Source organism: Nicotiana sylvestris, chromosome 9 (genome assembly GCF_000393655.2).
Source record: "Nicotiana sylvestris chromosome 9, ASM39365v2, whole genome shotgun sequence".
In the NCBI taxonomy this organism is placed as follows: domain Eukaryota; kingdom Viridiplantae; phylum Streptophyta; class Magnoliopsida; order Solanales; family Solanaceae; genus Nicotiana; species Nicotiana sylvestris.
In genome coordinates, this window is record NC_091065.1 from 98,444,077 (window position 1) to 98,464,989 (window position 20,913).

At 38.3% G+C, this 20,913-nt stretch overlaps 1 protein-coding gene across 1 annotated transcript; it reads left to right on the forward strand.

The window, feature by feature from the left end:
- Nucleotides 1–3,714: 3,714 nt before the first annotated feature.
- LOC104228715 (plasmodesmata-located protein 2-like) lies at nucleotides 3,715–5,715 on the forward strand. The gene is made up of 3 exons (XM_009781237.2): nucleotides 3,715–4,548; nucleotides 4,674–4,808; nucleotides 5,338–5,715. The coding sequence occupies exons 1-2, from the start codon at nucleotides 3,801–3,803 to the stop codon at nucleotides 4,805–4,807; spliced, it is 882 nt and encodes a 293-aa protein (XP_009779539.1). The 5' UTR covers nucleotides 3,715–3,800; the 3' UTR covers nucleotide 4,808; nucleotides 5,338–5,715.
- The last annotated feature ends 15,198 nt before the right edge of the window (nucleotides 5,716–20,913 follow it).

Consider the following 20,913-nt stretch of genomic DNA (forward strand, 5'->3'; position numbering starts at 1 on the left):
AACTATCAAATAAGAACACAAACCGTTAGTATGCACAACACTAAGTTAATCTATAACAAGTAAGTTTAGTTAGATATTCACATGTGCGTCTTCCAGCAGATCCAACACATTCCTGCAGAGGGGGAGATTATGATGGGCATCATACTCTCGTGCAAGAGTACGATGCATAACCCACCTATAGGCTAGAGGGAGTTGCGGAATTTCTACATTAGCCGGTAGCTGTGGTAGAGGTGGCTGAAACTGCAGAAATCGCTCCCAGACCCAAACCTAACATACAAAGTTGACGTAAAGTATAAGATTAACTATAACTAGGTAGAATTGTAACTAATGGACATATTATTTGAATATGTTGTCACCTGTAGAAGCGGCAGAAAGCCACCAACGTCTCTCTGTGTGTCGATGCAAGCCCGGCACATCTGTCTGTACAGATATGAGATGACAACACCACCCCAGCTGTACAAAGATGTATCCTCAAACCGGGAAATATGATGCAGAAAACGGAGGCTCACTAGGTTCCCCGAAGTGTTTGGGAACAAGACCCCCCCCCTCCAAATAGAAGGAGCAACAGCAGCCTCGTATATCGATGTACATCCACCTCCGCTGCCTCATCGGTGATAGTATGGTGGATATGCACCAGGTGGTCTCTAATGGGGACCAATTGTATACGACTAGACCCAGACGCTACCGCCTTGCCTTCCGGCATGAAACCCGTGAGCATGTACAACATATCCCAATATGCTTGCCGCGAATAATATCTCATGGTCGCAGGCAGTAAAACTGGCAAGCCATCAGCGGACAAGCCATATAAAATCTCAGCGTCCTGGAGTGTGATGGTGGCCTCGCCGATGGGCAAATGGAAAGTGTGCGTCTCCGGTCGCCACCGCTCAATCAAGGCCGTGATCAAAGCATAGTCGAGCTGTATCCGGCCAATCCTAATAATTCTATATAATCTCATCTCCTCCAGGTAATGGACCACGTGGGGATGTAGAACGCGGGGAGGACTCAAAAACTCCCACAATAGATCCACTCTCCTAGCCCGGAAAGTCTGTGTAAGCAATTGTCCGTCCCATATATACTCGGATCTATGCTGGGGCTGTAGGGCTAATAGATCCAACGTCCGGGGGCCGGGATGTATAGTCGTGTCCATGTCGTCAATTGTAAATTCATATTTTTTAATAACTTAATTGCACAATATATATATATATATAATTGTACAAATTATATATATATATTTATGGGTTCAGAGCTCGATATTTTGAGGACCAGTGACACCAAACTATCATTAATAATTATGTGTTTTTATTATAATTTAAATTCATATTTTTTAATAACATAATTGTACAAATTATATATATATATATATATATATATATATATATATATGTGTGTGTGTGTGTGTGTGTGTGTGTGTTTATTATAATTTAAATTCATATTTTTTAATAACTTAATTGTACAAATTATATATATATATATATATATTGGTTTTTATCATTAACTTAAATTTATATTTTTTAATAACTTAATTGTACAAATTATATATATATATATATATATATATAATTATGTGTTTTATTATAATTTAAATTCATATTTTTAATAACTTAATTGTACAAATTATATATATATATATATATATATAAATAATTATGTGTTTTTATTATAATTTAAATTCATATTTTTAATAACTTAATTGTACAAATTATATATATATATATATATATATATATATATATATATATATATATATATATATATATATATATGTGTGTGTGTGTGTGTGTGTGTGTGTGTGTGTGTGTGTGTGTGTGTGTGTGTGTGTGTGTGTGTGTGTGTGTGTGTGTGTGTGTGTGTGTGTGTGTGTGTGTGTGTGTGTGTGTGTGTGTGTGTGTGTGTGTGTGTGTGTGTGTGTGTGTGTGTGTTTATTATAATTTAAATTTATATTTTTAAATAACTTAATTGTACAAATTATATATATATATATATATATGTGTGTGTGTGTGTGTGTGTGTGTGTATTTTTATTATAATTTAAATTCATATTTTTTAATAACTTAATTGTACAAATTATATATATATATGGATTTTTATACAATTATTAACTTAATTGTACAAAGTTTGCATTTTCAACAACCAGTATAAGTTACTTAAACAAAAGGAATTCTAAGCTAAAATGTTACATATTACTACGCTACAAGGCTCTAAATTTTACTACGCTATAAGGGTCTACGTTTTACTACACTAAAAAGGTCTGAATTTTACTACGCTAAAAAATAATCTAAACTAACCATAAACAACAAATAAATTTAATTGTAAATAAAATACAAAATGACATGAAAATACATATATAAATCAGGATATTAACAGACAAATTTATTTTACTAATTTATATTTTTTTAGAAAACACTAATATTAAATCCGGATAAATTTAACATGCTAGTTTCGAAAAATAAAATAAACCGAAATAGAACACATACAAATCAAATAATATGCATTATTATAAATGTTTCAACTTAAAATAAATCGAAATACCTCGATTTAGAATTTTGGCAAAGCAAAAAGATTGAAATTTTGACTCCAGAATTGTGAATCAACAATAACACGAAGCTCTACTCGAATGTGAGACCCTTTTTCTTCGAGTTTTATGTGTCGGGGGGACCCAATTTTATTTTATTTTTTAAAAAATGGCAGAAACGGGGTGGTGGGGGACCAAGAAGAGATGTAGTCTTTAAAAAATGGAGGATGAATCGAGATGGAAGACGGAGGGGTATAAAATATCTATGTATAGCGCCACTATACCTGGCGCTATACATTAATGATGTATGTATAGCGCCAGTTATTGTGGCGCAATACCTGGACGTGTCAGATTTTACAGTATAGCGCCACAATACCTGGCGCTATACATTAACGGTGCCGTTACTGTTAGTATATAGCGCCAGATATTATGGCGCTATATATAAAAATGTCATTTTTTTTACCACCTATTTGTGTAATTTGAGTCCAAAAAAACCACATTTTGATTCCGGATTCCATTTTCCACTTCCCTTCGTACAATTAAAGTTTTTGTCAGCAGCCCACATTTTGCCACCAGATTCCATTTCCCTTTATGTTCCTTAATTCCCCATTAATTCAAATATTATTAATTCAAACATTAAACTTAACGCGTAAGGCATAGCCAAAGCCACCCTCATTATTAACATATATTAATACCAAAAATGTTATGTTAATACAATCAAAAGTACTTGACAATATGGCGTTCACATTCTCCTTGTGCCACGCTACTCATTAGCGGTGGCGAAGCCTATGGTTATAAGGATCGTCGAAAAATTATATTGTGTATATAGGTAAAATATTATATTTTAAAGGTATATAACATATATTTAACATTCTTTGTCGGAATCTTTTTTCCATTCTTTTAAATTTAATTACCTTTGGATAAATTTCTAATTTCGTCACTGCTCACTAGTACAAACCGTCGTCCTATCTGGGCAGTGTCCCCATGATCCTATCTCATTACCTCCTCATTAGAACTTTCCTTTTTGTTCATTAGCCACAATTAGTACCACTAGAAAGTAATATAATCTTATCAATTGGTCCAAATTAAACATCTCTTAGTTTAATTAATAATCCTTGTCAAACGTGGTCATAACTTTTTGCCAACTGTTGAGTTGGACAGGAAGATGAAGGTATTTAAAGGGAAAGGCATCTCCTCAAATTTCCCTTTCTTTACAAACAAGACACTGTTTTGCTTTCTTTGCTCTTACCCAAAAAACCAAAATCTTCCCCTAATATTCTAACACTGAAATGCGTCCATATCAATTTGTTTCCCTTTTCCTATTCTTATTTTTTCTACCTTCATTTCCCATTCTTGGATCCACCTCTGAAATGACAAATTTTGTTTACAAAGGCTGTGCCAACCAAAAATTCCAAGACTCAACTGGGGTTTACACCCAAACACTCAACACCCTTTTTAACAACTTAGTTTCTCAATCCTCCTCCACTAATTTCCACAAAACCACCGCCGGCGGTGGCCAGTCAGATATTTCCGGCCTCTTTCAATGCAGAGGCGATCTCTCTAACAAAGACTGCAACACTTGCATTCAAAAAATCCCAGATATGTCGCAAAAACTGTGCGGGCAATCAATTGCTGCAAGAATCCAGCTAAATGGTTGTTATTTAAGGTACGAAATTGCTGGGTTTCAGACAGTGGGTCCGACCGAGTTGTTGTACAAGGTGTGCGCGTCAACTCGAGCGAGTGGAGATGGTTTTCTGGACAGGCTGGAAACAGCACTAGGACAGATAGCTAAAGGAGTTTCTTCAAGTGGTAATAAGGGATTTTATACAGGTGGTTATCAGTCGGTTTATGTGTTGGGTCAATGTGAAGGTGATTTAGGAAGTGGGGACTGTGTGAACTGTGTGGAAAATGCTGCTATGGAAGCCAAAAGCCAATGTGGTTCTGCCATTTCTGCTCAAATTTATCTGCAACAGTGCTACATTCGTTACACTTATTATCCCAGTGGTGTTCCTACTAAATCATTTTCTCCATCAGGTGGTAAGTAAATGGTAGTAGTAGTAGTAATATTTATCTAGTTGCATTATTTTTCTTAATTATTTAAAGGGGTCTCTTAATCATTATTTAATTAATCTAATGTTTGTACTGGATTTATTGGGGTGCAGGAATAAGGAAGATTACACAGAAGACGGTGGCTATTGTCTTGGGTGGACTGGTTGGTGTGGGGTTAGTACTTGCTTGTTTGCTATTTACAAAATCAGCATTCAAGAAGAAGAGTTATGCCAAATATGGAGGATGAGGTTAGTATTCCACTAGAAACAAAAAAATAGAGAAGTTGGTTTACTTCTTGATAAGTAGCACTAAACAAGGATATTTTTTTAAAAAATATCCTTGTTGGTTATATTTAATGGTAGCTTGCTCACATTGTCGGTTTTAAGTTCAAAGAGAGGATGATTGTCATAGATTGAAAGTCAAGTTAAATCTAATCAATTTATGATTCTTGTTGGATACTCCTTTAGTCCACAATAAGTGATCAATTTGCCTTGGGCACATCCATTAAGGAAATACTAAAATCTAGATAAAAATAGTTAGTGTGACTAAACTATCCTTAATTAAATGTTGCAGCATAATTTAATGTGAAAAGTAAAAGATTTTTTAGGGATACGTACATAAGGTAATTTCGAAAAACAAATTGATTTTTTTTAATTATATAAATGAATACTTATTTTGGACCAAAATAAAAAGATAAACTGATCAGCTATGGTGGAGCGGAGGGAGTATACGACAAAGAATGCATTTATTCTGATAACACTATATTGTTCAATGCAGGTAGGTCCAACGGCTGAGAAGTTTGGTAGAGCTTTGGGGGTTGGGCCATAGAGAATGTAATTACATAGTGTAAATTTAGGTTTGATGATTTGGATTGTGTAAAGAGAAAGGAGGTATGGATATGGTGATGAAGGAGAGGAAGATCTGCTTTTGCAACTTTGTTTTGGCTCTAACTTCTAGAATTTGCCTTCTCCTCAAAGTTTTCTCCTTTGAATTACAAGTAGCAGTAATAGTGGTATCAAGTATCAACTAGGCAAGCATTAGTTGAAGTATGACTATTTTCCTTTTCTTTTTCTAAACATCACATGAATGTACATCCACATATGAATTACAATATTATGAGAAACTATGGAATATGGATCAATATTATATTGTGAAGTTGCATTTGCACTTAGTTTCAAAATTGATGACTTTACTCAAAGAAATATAGAACTTAAAAAGTAGAGGAATATTGTCTCTTCTGAGAGCAACGTTTAAGAGATCCCAAGGGGTACATTTCGGTGCAAAATCAAATTTAATCGCACTCCAATATGAATTTGATAGAAAATCAAACAAATACATTCTAAGAGGCGGAGCTCAGAATTAAGGGGCTCATTCCACGCTCCAGCTATTTTCTTATACTCCCCTCCTTTCAAATTAGATGAGCTACTTTCCTTTTTAATCTGTTTCAAAATAAATGACACATTTCTAAATTTAGAAATAATTCAACTGCAAACTCTTCATTTTACCCTTAATGAGAAACTTTTATAATCACACAAATATCATGGTCCTACAAAGCTTTTACCCCTTAAGCTTTAAAACCACAAGTTTCAAAAGTCTTCTTCTTTTTTCTTAAACTTCGTGTTGAGGTTAAACTACTTCATCTAAATTGAAACAGAGGGAGTATATGTCACGATCCTAAACCCAAACCGGTTGTGACGACGCCTCTCGTGAAGACAAAGCCAGTCGACTCACTTCCAATTCACTTTAAGCAATTAAAATAATAACTACTAAGTCTTTAATCAGAAATAAAATCCCAAAATAAGCATTTAACAGTATAATTTGCGGAAATAAAAGCCAACACAGCCCGACATCCGGGTGTCACCAGTCATGAGCATCTAAAACAATACTACCAGTCTGAAAGTCTACTCCACTACTAAATAACTGAATCAGAAAAGAAATAAGATAGAGGGAGGTTGCACTGGGCTGCGAATAGCCAAGCAGTTACCTAGTGAACCTCCAAAGATCTGCTGGGACTATCAACCCTCAGTAGCAGGACCTGTAGCGCCCGAATCTGCATACAGAGGTGCATGGAGTAAAGTGAGTACTTCCAACTCAGTGAGTAATAAGAATAAATGAAGACTGAACGATATAAAATCACGTTAAACACAACATTTAGCTATCAGAGGCATAACAAAATTAGTAACACAATTTAACGATGAAATCTCATAAAAACACCTTTTTAAGCAGTCAACAATAGATAGGAAAAACGACTAGGAATGGTAAACACATAAAAATCCGCCCTTCGGGCACAATGTCAACGAAATCCGTCCCTCGGGCAATATCATGGAACAACACCAGCCCCTCGGACTATATCTCATATCACAATGGGTACCCGCGCTCACTAGGGGTGTGCAGACTCCTGGAGGGGCCTCTTACGACTCACGCACAATATCAAGCCATCTCGTGGCATCATAAACATGTTCTCGGCCTCATATCAATATCAAGCCACCTCGTGACGTACAATCTCAGGCCCTCGGCCTCATTATCATTAGTGTATCACTGCTGCGGCGTGCAGCCCTACCCAAAAGTATCCTCACAATACAGGCCCTCGGCCTTACTCAGTTAGAATCTCATAAGCCTTTTGGGCAACAGTAAAAATATGCAGCTCAGCTAAAATATCTTTAAAACACCATTTAAGATTTCTAAAACATATTAACATAGCTGAGTTTTGAAAACATTGAAAGATCCGGCATGACTAAGCACAAGTATGAAATCAAACAATGAGGAAAATATCATTAACGATCCCCTAAGGGTTCAAACAGTTGGCACGAAGCCCAAATATGGCATTTAGCCCAAAGTATAATAATATCAAACAATTAGCTACCAAATATACAGAAAAATAGTCACTCGGGATGGACTAAGTCACAATCCCCAACGGCGCACGACCCCACGCTCGCCATCTAGCATGTGCGTCACCTCAACACAGCCGAATGTTGTATAATCTGGGGTTTCATACCCTCAGAACAACATTTAAAATCACTACTTACCTCGAACTAGCCCGAAAAGCTACTCTGCAACATGCTTGCCTCTCGAACCAACTTTCGAGTGCTCCAAATCTACCAAGTTCAGATTTTTATCATCAAATTATGCTAAACGAATGAATTCCAATTGAAAAATATCGATTTTAAGCACAAAACCCGAAATCAGTCAAAACCTGACCCCGGGCCCGTCTCGGAACTGAACAAACTTTATACCAAAATGTTTTTCATCATCTCATGAGTCCGTACATATAAAGAACTCAAAAATCGGAGTTCGTTTGACCCCTCAAATCATCCCTAGAAGATCTCATTTTCTCAAGCCCTAACTCCACCTTTTCTACTGATTTTCATGAATTAAACACTGATATTTTGTTCCTTAATCAGAAATAATCGAGTTTTAGGGTCCAAAATCCTTACCTCAATGAAGAACAATGATTTTCTCTCTTCAAAATCGCCTCAAAGCTCTTTCCCCATTCAAAAATAGTGTAAAAGGGTTTAATGGTCGCTAAAGGTTTATTTAAATATTGCTCACGCATTTTACTGTTCACCCGAGTACTGTTCACCCGACTTACTGTTCACCTGAGTTACTGTTCATGTTGTTGTGAAAAAATGCAGCAGCTTTTCTTCTAGTCTAAATTGATCCGTTAATCTTTCAAGATCCAACCGAGGCCCTAAGAAATCTCAACAAATATACCAACACGTCCTATAACATCATTTGAACTTAGTTGAGCCTTCGAAACACCAAAAACAACATCAAAACACCAAAATCACATCAAATTCAAGCCTATGAACTTTTAAATTCCTAAATTCTACCAACGACGCCGAAACTATCCAAAACAACTCCGATTGACCTGAAATTTTGCAGACATATCCAAAATGATATTACAAACCTGTTCCAACTATCGGAATTCCATTCCGACCCCAAAAGCCTATTTTTCACTGCCGACCGGAAATTGCGAAAAACTAACTTTCATCAATTCAAGCCTAATTCTACACCGGACATCACAAAAATATTTCGGACACAATCCAAAGTCCCAAATCACCTAACGAAGCTATCCGAGCCATACAATCCGCATTCCGAGGTCGTTTACCAATAAGTCAACTCTCGGTTGACCATTCTAACTCTAAAGCTACTTTTAGAGACTAAGTGTCTCAAACCTTACCAAAACCATTTCGGATTCAATCTGACCAACTCGATACCACATAACACGGACAAACAAAACATAAAGAAGTATAAATGGGGAAAAATGGAGCAGTAACTCATGAGACGGCTGGCCGGGTCGTCATATCCTCCCCAACTTAAACAAACGTTCGTCCTCGAACGAGTCAAGAAACATACCTGAAGCCTTAAACAGGTGAAGATATCTGCTCCGCATCTCCCGCTCGGTCTCCCAGGTAGCCTCCTCCACGGGCCAACCTCTCCACTGCACTTTCACTGAAGCTATATCCTTTGACCTCAACTTTCGAACCTGACGCTCCAAAATAGCTGCTGGATCCATATCATAAGTCAAGTCACCATCCAGCTGAACCGTGCTAAACTCTAGAACATGAGATGGATCCCCAATATACTTCCGGAGCATAGAAACATGAAATACCGGATGCACACTCGACAAGTTGGGTGGCAAAGCAAGCTCATAAGCCACCTCCCCAATCCTCCTAAGCACCTCGAAAGACCCAATGAACCGAAGACTCAATTTACCCTTCTTCCCAAATCTCATAACACCCTTCATGGGTGAAACCTTCAACAGAATCTTCTCACTAACTATGTAGGACATATCCCGAACCTTCCTGTTAGCATAACTCTTTTGTCTCGACTGCGCTGTACGAAGCCTCTCCTGAATCACCTTCACCTTGTCTAAAACATCCTACACCAAGTTTGTCCCCAATAGCCTAGCCTTACCGGGCTCGAACCAACCAACTGGAGATCTACACCGTCTCCTATACAAAGCCTCATATGGAGCCATCTGAATACTCAACTGGTAGATGTTATTGTAAGCAAACTCTGCAAGCTATAGAAACTGATCCCATGGCCCTCCAAATTTAATGACATAAGCACGCAACATATCCTCCAATATCTGAATAGTGCGCTCAGACTGCCCGTTCGTCTGAGGGTGAAAAGTTGTGCTCAACTCAACCTGAGTGCCCAACTCTCGCTGCACAGACCTCCAAAACTGCAGTGAACTGAGTGCCTCTATCTGAAATGATGGAAACTGGGACACCATGCAACCGAACAATCTCTCGAATATAGATATCTCCCAACCGCTCTGAAGAATAGGAAGTACACACAGGAATGAAGTGCACGGACTTGGTCAGCCGATCCACAATCACCCAAATAGCATCGAACTTCCTCAAAGTCCGTAGAAGTCCAACTACAAAGTCCATAGTGATCCTCTCCCACTTCCACTCTGGAATATCCATCCACTGAAGCAAGCCACCTGGTCTCTGATGCTCGTATTTCACCTGCTGACAATTGAGATACCGAGCTACAAATTCCACAATGTCTTTCTTCATTCTTCTCCACCAATAGTGATGCCTCAAATCCTGATACATCATCGCGGCACCCGGATTAATGGAATACCGCGAGCTATGGGCCTCCTCCAGAATCAACTCCCGAAGCACATCTACATTGGGCACACAAATCCGGCCCTACATCCTCAACACCCCATTATCGTTAATGGTCACATCTCTGGCATCATCGTGCTGAACTCTGTCCTTAAGGACAAGCAAATGAGGATCATCATACTGGCGCTCCCTGATCCGATCATATAAGAAAGACCGAGAAACCACACAAGCCAACACCCGACTGGGCTCCGAAATATCCAACCTCACGAACCGATTGGCCAAGGCCTGAACATCAACTGCAAGAGGTCTCTCCCCAACTGGAATATATGATAGACCCCCCATACTCACTGCCTTTCGGCTCAGAGCGTCGGCCACCACATTGGCCTTCTCCGGATGGTATAATATAGTGATATCATAATCCTTAAGCAACTCCAACCACCTCCACTGCCTCAAATTAAGATCATTCTATTTGAACAAGTGCTGGAGGTTGCAATGATCAGTAAACACCTCACAAGACACACCATACAACTAATGCCTCCAAATTTTTAACGCGTGAACTATGGCAGCCAACTCCAAATCATGAACGTGGTAGTTCTTCTCATAGGGCTTCAACTGATGAGAAGCATAAGCAATAACTCTACCCTTCTACATCAATACACAACCAATATCGACCCTCGAAGCATTCCAATACACAGTATATGAACCTGAAGCTAACGACAAAACTAACACTGGAGTTGTGGTCAAAGCTGTCTTGAGCTTCTGAAAGCTCTCCTCACACTCGTCCGACCATACAAATGAAGCACCCTTATAAGTCAACTTGGTCAAGCGCGATGCGATAGATGAGAATCCCTAAACAAACCGGCGATAATAACCTGCCAAACCAAGAAAGTTGCGAATCTCTGTGGCTGAGGACGGTCTGGGCCAACTCTGAACCGCCTCTATCTTCTTTGGATCAACCTGAATACCCTTATTGGACACCACGTGTCCCAAGAATGCCACTGAACCGAGCCAAAACTCATACTTGGAGAACTTTGCATAAAGCTTCTCCTCCCTCAATCTCTACAACACAACCCTCAAATGCTCCGCGTGCTCCTCCTGACTACGCGAATATACCAGAATATCATTAATGAAGACTATGACAAACGAGTCCAGATAAGGCCAGAACACGCTATTCATCAAATGCATGAACGCTGTTGGGGCATTAGTCAGCCCAAAAGACATCACCAAGAACTCATAATGACCATATCTGGTCCTGAAAGCTGTCTTAAGAATATCGAGTCCCTGATCTTCAACTGGTGATAGCCTGAAAGGAGATCAATCTTGGAGAACACTTTCGCTCCCTGAAGCTGGTCGAATAAATCATCAATGCGAGGCAAAAGGTACTTGTTCTTAACTGTTACCTTGTTCAATTGCCTATAATCAATGCACATTCTCATAGTGCCATCCTTCTTCTTCACAAATAGAACCGGCTCACCCCAAGGCTACACACTAGGCCGAATGAACCACTTATCAAGGAGTTTCTAAAGCTGCTCCTTTAACTCCTTCAACTCCGCTAGTGCCATACGGTATGGCGGAATAGAAATGGGCTGAGTGCTCAGTACCAGGTCAATACCAAAATCAATATCCCTGTCCAGTGGCATGCCCAGCAGGTCTGCAGGAAACATATCGGGAAAATCCCTCACAACTGGAACAGAATCAGTAGAGTCTCAGCACCGACCTCCCTCACAAAGGCTAGATATGAAAGACAACCCTTCCCAACCATACGCTGGGATTTCAAGAATGAGATCACTCTACTAGGAATATAATCAGTCACACCTCACCACTCAATCCGTGGCACACCCGGTATAGCCAATATGATTGTCTTAGCATGACAGTCCAGAATAGCACGACACGGAGATAGCCAATCCATGCCCAAAATGATATCAAAATCCACCATACACAAATTAAAAGATCCACACGGGTTTCCAGACCCCCAATAGTCACCACACACGACTGGTACACATGATCTACAATAACAGTATCGCCCATCGAGGTAGATACATGAATAGGTGAAGCAAGAAACTCACGGGGCGTACCCAAATAACGAGCAAAGTATGATGACACATAAGAAAAGGTGGAACCGGGATCAAATAATATAGAGGCATCTCTGTGGCAGACTAAAATAATACCTGTAATAACCGCATTTGAAGAAATAGCATTGGGTCTGCCCGGAAGTGGATAGAAACTGGCCTGACCGCCATCTGATCAACCTCCCCCTCTAGGGCGACCCCTAGCTGACTGACCTCCACCCCTAGCTGGCTGGGCGGGTGGTGGTGAAGTAACTAGCACTGAAGCCGATGACTAATTCACCCGCACGCCTCAAACTGGAGCCAACATAGCACACAACCGTGCAATCGACTAATTAATAGTGGAATCCCCCAATTGGCTCGAAGCCATAGACCAAAACATACACAATAACTCATAACGCATATACTTTATTGCTGCCATAATACCATACTGAGATTAAACTCAATCCTTCGTAAGCTTGTGGAACACAGACCATCTGGTACTTTATATCTTCTGCAAATCTCGCATTCACTCTCATAGTAGTCAAGCCTACTCTCTTGAGTAACCCAAATTCAAATTATAAAACATATATTTCCCTGGTAATAGAGATCTTCCAATAAATGACACAAGGGATTACACAAACTTCAGAACAATCCGCAGGAGATAACCCCACCTGCTTTGCCTCAAACTAACATTTCTGTATACCTTCCACCGTCATAAATATTACGCAGTCACTTAAACTTTCTGAGTCTGAACTCAGGCTGCAACACTCCACTCCCCACTAGGAAACGTGGAAAGATTCTTCACACACCCATAACTCGGGACTATACCTCAAATCAAGATGAAAATCGAGCACCTAATAGCCTTCTATCCTCCAGTAGACCCTTCTCATCGTTTCGAAATCACATGAATACATCTCGTAGTCACATTACACTCATCACGTAACTATCCAGTCATCACCTCCCTTCATAGGGACACAACAGAACAAATAGATCCAGAAACACGCGCTCACGAAATCAACAGCTCAGGGCTCAAGCTATAGGCAAAAATCCAGCCTTGAGTCCTCTAGGCTGGCCCAATATCAACGCGCAGAGATCATATCTCGCCCCTCGATCAGGGAATCACAAGCCATCGATGCATATATGATACCGAGCGCTCATGCGCGCATACGAACACGTGGAAGGAATTCAAAGAGTTACTTTTCAAGCCGAATCAAGGACGCACGAGAAGAATTCAAGAATGTGAAGTTTTTCCTAAAGGTTTTGCAGCCTCTCGAGGATAAATACAGACGCATCCATACCGATCCGCGAGACTCAACTAAACCTGCTCATGACTCGTGAGACCTATGTAACCTAGGCTTTGATACCAACTTGTCACGACCCTAAACCCAACCCCGTCGTGATGGCGCCTCTCGTGAAGACAAGGCCATCCGACTCACTTCCAATTCACTTTAAACAATTAAAATAATAACTACTAAGTCTTTAATCAGAAATAAAATCCCAAAATAAGCATTTAACAGTATAATTTACGGAAATAAAAACCAACACAACCCAACATCGGGGTGTCAACAGTCATGAGCATCTAAAACAATACTACCAGTCTGAAAGTCTACTCCACTACTAAATAACTGAATCAGGAAAGAAATAAGATAGAGGGAGGTTGCACTAGGCTGCGAATTGCCAAGCAGCTACCTAGTAAACCTCTGAAGATCTGCTGGGACTGTCAACCCTCAGTAGCAGGACCTGTAGCGCACGAATTTGCACACAGAGGTGCAGGGAGTAAAGTGAGTACTTCCAACTTAGTGAGTAATAAGAATAAATGAAGACCGAATGATATAAAATCACATTAAACACAACATTTAGCTACCAGAGGCATAACAAAATTAGTAACACAATTTAACGATGAAATCTTATAAAAACACCTTTTTAAGCAGTCAACAATAGATAGGAAAAACAACTAGGAATGGTAAACACATAATAACTACCCCTCGGACACAATAACATCAAATCAGCCCCTCGGGCAATATCATAGAACAATACCAGCCCCTCGGGCTATATATCATGTCACAATGGGTACCCGTGCTCACTGGGGTGTGCAGACTCCTGGAGGGGCCCCTTACGGCCCAAGCGCAATATCAAGCCATCTCGTGGCATCATAAACAGGCTCTCGACCTTATATCAATATCAAGCCACCTCGTGGCGTACACTCTCATGCCCTTAGTCTCATTATCATAATTAGTGTATCACTACTGCGACGTGCAGCCCGACCCAAAAGTATCCTCACAATACAGGCCCTCGGCCTAACTCAGTCAGAATCTCATAAGCCTTTCGGGCAATAGTAAAAATATGCAGCTCAGCTCAAAATATCTTTTAAACATCATTTAAGGTTTCTAAAACAGATTAACATAACCGAGTTTTGAAAACATTGAAAGATTTGGCATGACTGAGCACAAGTATGAAATCAAACAGTGAGGAAAATATCATTAACGATCCCCTAAGGGTTCAAACAGTTGGCACGAAGCCCAAATATGGCATTTAGCCCAAAGTATAATAATATCAAACAATTAGCTACCAAATATACAGAAAAATAGTCATTCGGGATGGACTAAGTCATAATCCCCAAGGTGCACGACCCCACGCTCGTCATCTAGCGTGTGCGTCACCTCAACACAGCCGAACGTTGTATAATCCGGGGTGGCATACCCTCAGAACATCATTTAAAATCATTACTCACCTCGAACTACCCCGAAAAGCTACTCTGCAACACGCTTGCCTCTCAAACCAACTTTCGAGTGCTCCAAATCTACCAAGTTAAGATTTTTATCATCAAATTATGCTAAACGAATGAATTCCAATTGAAAAATATCGATTTTAAGCACAAAATCCAAAATTAGTCAAAACTCGAAATCAATCAAAACCCGACTTCGAGCCCACATCCCAGAACTGGACAAACATTATACCAAAATGTTCTTCATCATCTCACGAGTCCGTATATATGAAGAACTCGTAAATCAGAGTTCGTTTGACCCGTCAAATCATCCCTAGAATGTCTCGTAATCTCAAGCTCTAACTCCACCTTTTTCTACTGATACTCACGAATTAAACACTGATATTCTGTTCCTTAATCACAAATAAGTGAGTTTTAGGGTCCAAAATCCTTACCTCAATGAAAAACAATGATTTCCTCTCTTCAATATCGCCTCAAAGCTCTTTCCCCATTCAAAAATGGTGTAAAAGGGTTTAATGATCGCGGAGGGTTTATTTAAATACTGCTCACACGTTTTACTATTCACCCGAGTTATTTGTTCACCCGAGTTACTATTTATGCTGCTGTGAAGAAAATGCAACAACTTTTCTTCTAGTCTAAATTGATCTGTTAACCTTTCGAGATCCACCCGAGACCCTCAGAAATCTCAACAAATATACCAACACGTCCCATAACATCATTCGAACTTAGTCGAGCCTTAAAAACCCCAAAAACAACATCAAAACACCAAAATCACATCAAATTCAAGCCTATGAACTTTGAAATTCCTAAATTCCACCAATGACGCCGAAACTATCCAAAACAACTCCGATTGACCTGAAATTTTGCAGACATATCCAAAATTACGTTACGAACCTGTTCACTTGTTGGAATTCCATTCCGATCCCGATAGCCTATTTTCCACTGCCGACCGAAAATCGCCAAAAACTAACTTTCACCAATTCTAGCCTAATTCTATACCGGTCATCACAAAAATATTCTGGACACACTCCTAAGTCCCAAATCACCTAACGAAACTATCCGAGTCATAAAATCTGCATTCCGAGGTCATTTACCAATAAGTCAACTCTCGGTTGACTTTTCTAACTATAAAGCTACTTTTAGAGACTAAGTGCCTCAAACCTTACCAAAACTATTCTGGATTCGAACCAACCAATCCGATACCACATAACACAGATAAACAAAGCATAAAGAAGCAGAAATAAGAAAAAATGAAACGGTTACTTATGAGACGACTGGTCGGGTCATCACAGTACATTTTGGTGAGCGATGGTATGTAGTGGGCACCGCAGGGTCAATATCAAGCAAAAGTTATACTCCTATGCAGCCAATTTTTCATCACCATTATCATAATTCTTATCCTGTTTTGAATTGGAATATTATATATTGTCTTTAAAGGCCACAAAAGTTAAATCGATAAAGGCAAAGAGAGTCTACATCAAGAGATTGTAGGAATTACAGTTCGCATTATAAGTAGGCCAGGCTAAAAGTTTCACGGTGGATATTCGTATATTCTAATTCTAGTTCAAGATTTAAGAGAAAATAGTGATCTTTGCTTTTCAATTAAGTTGATAGTTTTTTTGGAAGAAAATATAAAGAAATTCAACAAGAAGTTGAAGAGGATTATCTGGAAAAACAAATTCAGCACTTTGTGAAACAAAAGATACATGAAGGCAATGACTGTGAGCATGTGATTTTTGCCCTCTATGAACTACTCCTATAAAAACGCAAGAAAATAGTTTTTTTTCTTAATCACTTTCCATTTTTAGGAATTTTTGTAGAATTTTATTAATTGTTTGCATTTCTGTGCGCGTTTAATTTTTATTAAAATCATGCAAAATGCCAAAAATATCATGCATTGCATTTAGGTTTGCTTTTATATTTTTAGGATCAATTAGTTAATTATTTGTTTTATAAAAAAAACACAAAAAATGGCCCATTTTACACCTTTTCCTTTTATTTTTAGATTATTGATTTTTTACTTTTAATTTAGGATTAAGTAATTTTTATAATTTTTGTAATTAGGTAACTAGCTTAATTTCACATTTTTAGATTAATTTAGGATTTTTAATTAAAAAAAGGGAAAATAAATAAAAAGAAAAGAAAAGAGGTTAAAAGAGTTAAATTGAAAGGAGTTGTTAATTTTGGAATTGGGCCAATTTAGCCAAAACCAGCCCAAAATTACCCAATTCCACCCCAAAAACCCAAGCCCAAATCTGTTTTACTCGGTCCAGCCCCCCACTTAACCCAAACGACCCCATTTCATTTTGGGTTTCATCACATCCGTTGGATTTTGTTAATCCAACGGCCCAGAACTAACTCCCCTATTAGTATATAACTGTCCGAACAAGCCTACCCCCCAATTCTAATTCCAATCCCATCCATTCATCTCTAACACCCCTAACCCTGAAACCCTAGCCGCCCTCAGCTTCTCACCGTCTCCGCCGTGGTCCGCCGACCGGAAATCGCCTCATGGCGGCAGACCACCACCAATCCACCCCAAATTTACACCCCGAAATTCCCATACCCTCCTCATTATGAATCCCCAATTGGTTTTCCTCGAATCCCTGCCGAATTACTCGAATCTTAGATCGAAATCATGCCCAACAAACCCTAACTGTTCCAAATCGCCCCAAATTAACACTCTATATTCCTTGCTCCCCTCTGAACCTTAAACCACCATTAGCCCCTCTCGAATCAGCCCCAGTCACGTCAAATTTTGAATCTAAGATTTCGGAGCCCTAATTTTCTTTCACCTCCAATCTTCCAGCGATTTTTGGGGTTTTGAACCCAAGATTTCCATGAGTCCATTTCTATTTATAAGAGTAGTGGAGAGGTCGTCTAGAAGTTCATTCTACCCCGGGCAAATTGGGTCAGAATCCGAGGTTCGATCCAGTGATTAGAAGTTTAAGCATAGGTAAAATTCTCTTTTCTTTCTTTGTTGTTTGTTTTGTCGTCTTTGCATGTTCTTGGCTACATGTTTAGGTTTACAAATTTAGGACTTCTTTTCTTTGTTCACATGTTTAGTTGATTATTTGTTTGGGTTTATTAGGTTAATCAGAGCTTGTTAAGCTTTTATTTCAATTTGCATAAGTTTAATCCTATTTAGGGTTTTTAATGAATTGATTACCCTGATTCCGCTTTGTTTTCCCTTCTTCTATTTCTGAAATTAGATTTCATGTTTAAATGAGCTAACTAGTCTGTTGATTTATATACCTGATTAGTTTCGCTTCTAGGATTTCTTTATGGTTCTCTGGTAAATGTTAGTTTGATTGTTGTAGTTAGTTAGATAAAACAACCTTTTTCAATAATTAGGTTGATTTCAGTCTAAATAGTATCAACTCTCTTACTTTCATTTATGTTAACATTTTTGCATCTGTTGAGTTGTTCTGATTGTGTTTAACATGATTTGAAAATCAATAGAAACCTTAGGGACCTAATTGAACCAAAAGAATTTAGGTTAAAGATGAAATATGCAGTAACTTAAAGGGTAAAATTGGACTTTCACTTAGGCCAAAAATCAGAAAGTTCTAGTATTTATAGTAGTTGTCCCTATCCTTAGCAAAATGCTGATATTGGATAAGAAAAAAAAGGACATACAGCTGTCAAAAGATGCTGTACTATCCTGAAAAATTTAGAATATTAGGTTAGAATGCCTTTTTGATGCTCTTTTGGTACACTCTATAAAAGGGAAACATTCTCTCACTCACACACAGAATTCAGCATTATTCTCTACCTAAAAAGTTTTGAAGAACAAATTTTGAGCATAATCTTTACTGCATAAAAAAATTCCTTTTCTCTGAAAACTTCAGATTTTAGAAAATCTTAGAAAATTTCCAAAACTTCTCCCTTTTATTCACAAGCTAGAAATAATTTGAAATAGAGAGTTTTAATAGGTTATTTAGCTGGGATTTCTGGTTTCAAGTTGTTGGTTTTGTGTCTGAAATTCTGGTTTATTTGGGGACTGCTGTAGCTGTGTTGGTTTACTACTACTGTTTCTATGCTTCTGAAGTTTTCCAGCAATTTTTCTTTCATTTTTACCGGCTGTTTTCTATTGCTATTCAAGGTACACGTGTTCTTCCATGTTTAAATGTTTGTAAATGGAATTTAAGGATGAATACAAGTTGTTCTTTGCTTGCCGATGTTATATATCTATATGTTTCTTGCTGAAGTTGCAACCATGTTGAAAATCTTCCTACTTAAATGTGTGATCCTTTGTTTCTTTGTTTTTATATCCTGAGTATTTGTTTAATATTGGTTTTACTTCAGTTGATACATGTACTTATCTGTTATGGCATTGGTCATATAGCATGTTAGACCCCATATTTGAAATTTGGTAATTGATAAAGTGTGTTGGTTATGCTTTCTTTCTTTCCTTTTCTCCTTCTGACCACTTCCCCTTTACTAAGAACCATTATTTTCTTTTCTTTGTTTGTTTGGCTGTAAGCTGTTGCCTGCAGAGTTGGTCACTGGTTGGCCAAATCAGCAGGTTCAAAGCTAGAAAAATGGGAATCAGACTTCCTTAACAAGACCAAGCTCTGATGGATAAGTCATGTCCAAAAGAAGCAGTGTGTCCTCATGATGTTAGCTATAGTGATTTGTAATAGTTTAGCCTCTTAATGTAAGTTTAGTTATGTGATAAGTCTCAATGTAGTGTATTGATTTTTTTTATTTTTTTATTTTAGTTTTTGTTTCATTTTGGAAAATTGTAATAAATCAGAAGTCAGTATTGATGCATTAGGGGGTTTAATTATGTGTTTTGACATGCTTTTTTTTTACAAAGCAGTAATGATGCTGAACTTTGGGACTATTCAGTAGAATCAAAGCTGTTTAGTAGATAGAAAAGGGCTGGACTTCTCGCCCAAAGTAAGAGATTGTCCTGAGATGGTTTGGGCATGGTCTATAGGTCCAGACTTTAAGTCACTCCAGAAGCCTTTTTTATCATGAATCATTTTAGATTTAAATTGATTAATCTTCAGTAATAGAATCATGTTTAGTCTTTAATTCCATCCTTGTTTGAACGTGTGATCACCTGTTGAATTAGAGTCATATTGTATATCTTAGTTGTTTTTTTTAATTTACTGTAAACATGTGAGTAATGGCTAATGATAGAAGGGGAAGGCCCAGCTAGAGAAAGTAGCGACTGGGCCCGCCTATTTCAGGTCCAATATGGGCCAATTTTCGTTCAAACCAAATTTCGGAACAAGCAAGAGCCTGCTGGGGCTCTTCCGTTTCACTTGGGTCGAAGTCCTAGCCCAGATTCTGCTTCTTGCAAAGCTGAACCTTCCCATTAAACCCAATAATGAATGCCTAAGCCCGAACCCCTTTCCTATAGAACTAATTTAAATTTATCCCTTCTAATCAAACATAATTTTTCTCTAAAAAGGCTAATAAGTGAGGTGTGCCATATTGAGTAAAACCATTCATGGACCTCATAAAATTAGATCAAGAGCTAAAACTTATAGAAAAAGGTTTGAGGTGTGCCATAAATAAGTTAAATCATCCATGGCCCTCACAAATATTGCTATTAAAATCAAATTTTCGTAGTTGCTTTAGGTGTGTTAATTAAATAATTCATCGTAGCTACGGGTATGGTTCCCGTGACGTAGTTGTGATTTATACTAACTAAAATTGGGGTGTACATTTCATGTGACCCAACTTCAATTCTCAACAATGTTAAATAAAACGTGTTGCGAATCGTGGGTGCATTTCATGTAGCGTGGTTTAAGACGTGTTTTAAATAGCATTGAATTTTCCTAAAAACGTTAAAAGCGGTTTAAAAGTTGTAAAAATGCACAATAGGTTTAAAACATGTAGTAAATCAGATAATAGGCCAATATTAACAGTTTAAGAGACCGTGCTAGAATCACGGAACCCGAAAATGCCTAACACCTTCTCCCGGGTTAACAAAATTCCTTATCTAGAATTTCTGGTTCGCAAGCTTTTAAATAAAGTCAAAATT

What these genes read in the sequence shown, in the direction of transcription:
- LOC104228715 (XM_009781237.2), top strand. Translation starts at nt 3,801, where the DNA reads ATGCGTCCATATCAATTTGTTTCCCTTTTCCTATTCTTATTTTTTCTA. An exon ending in ATCATTTTCTCCATCAGGTG is followed by an intron (nt 4,549 to 4,673) that starts GTAAGTAAATGG and finishes ATTGGGGTGCAG; the next exon opens with GAATAAGGAAGATTACACAG.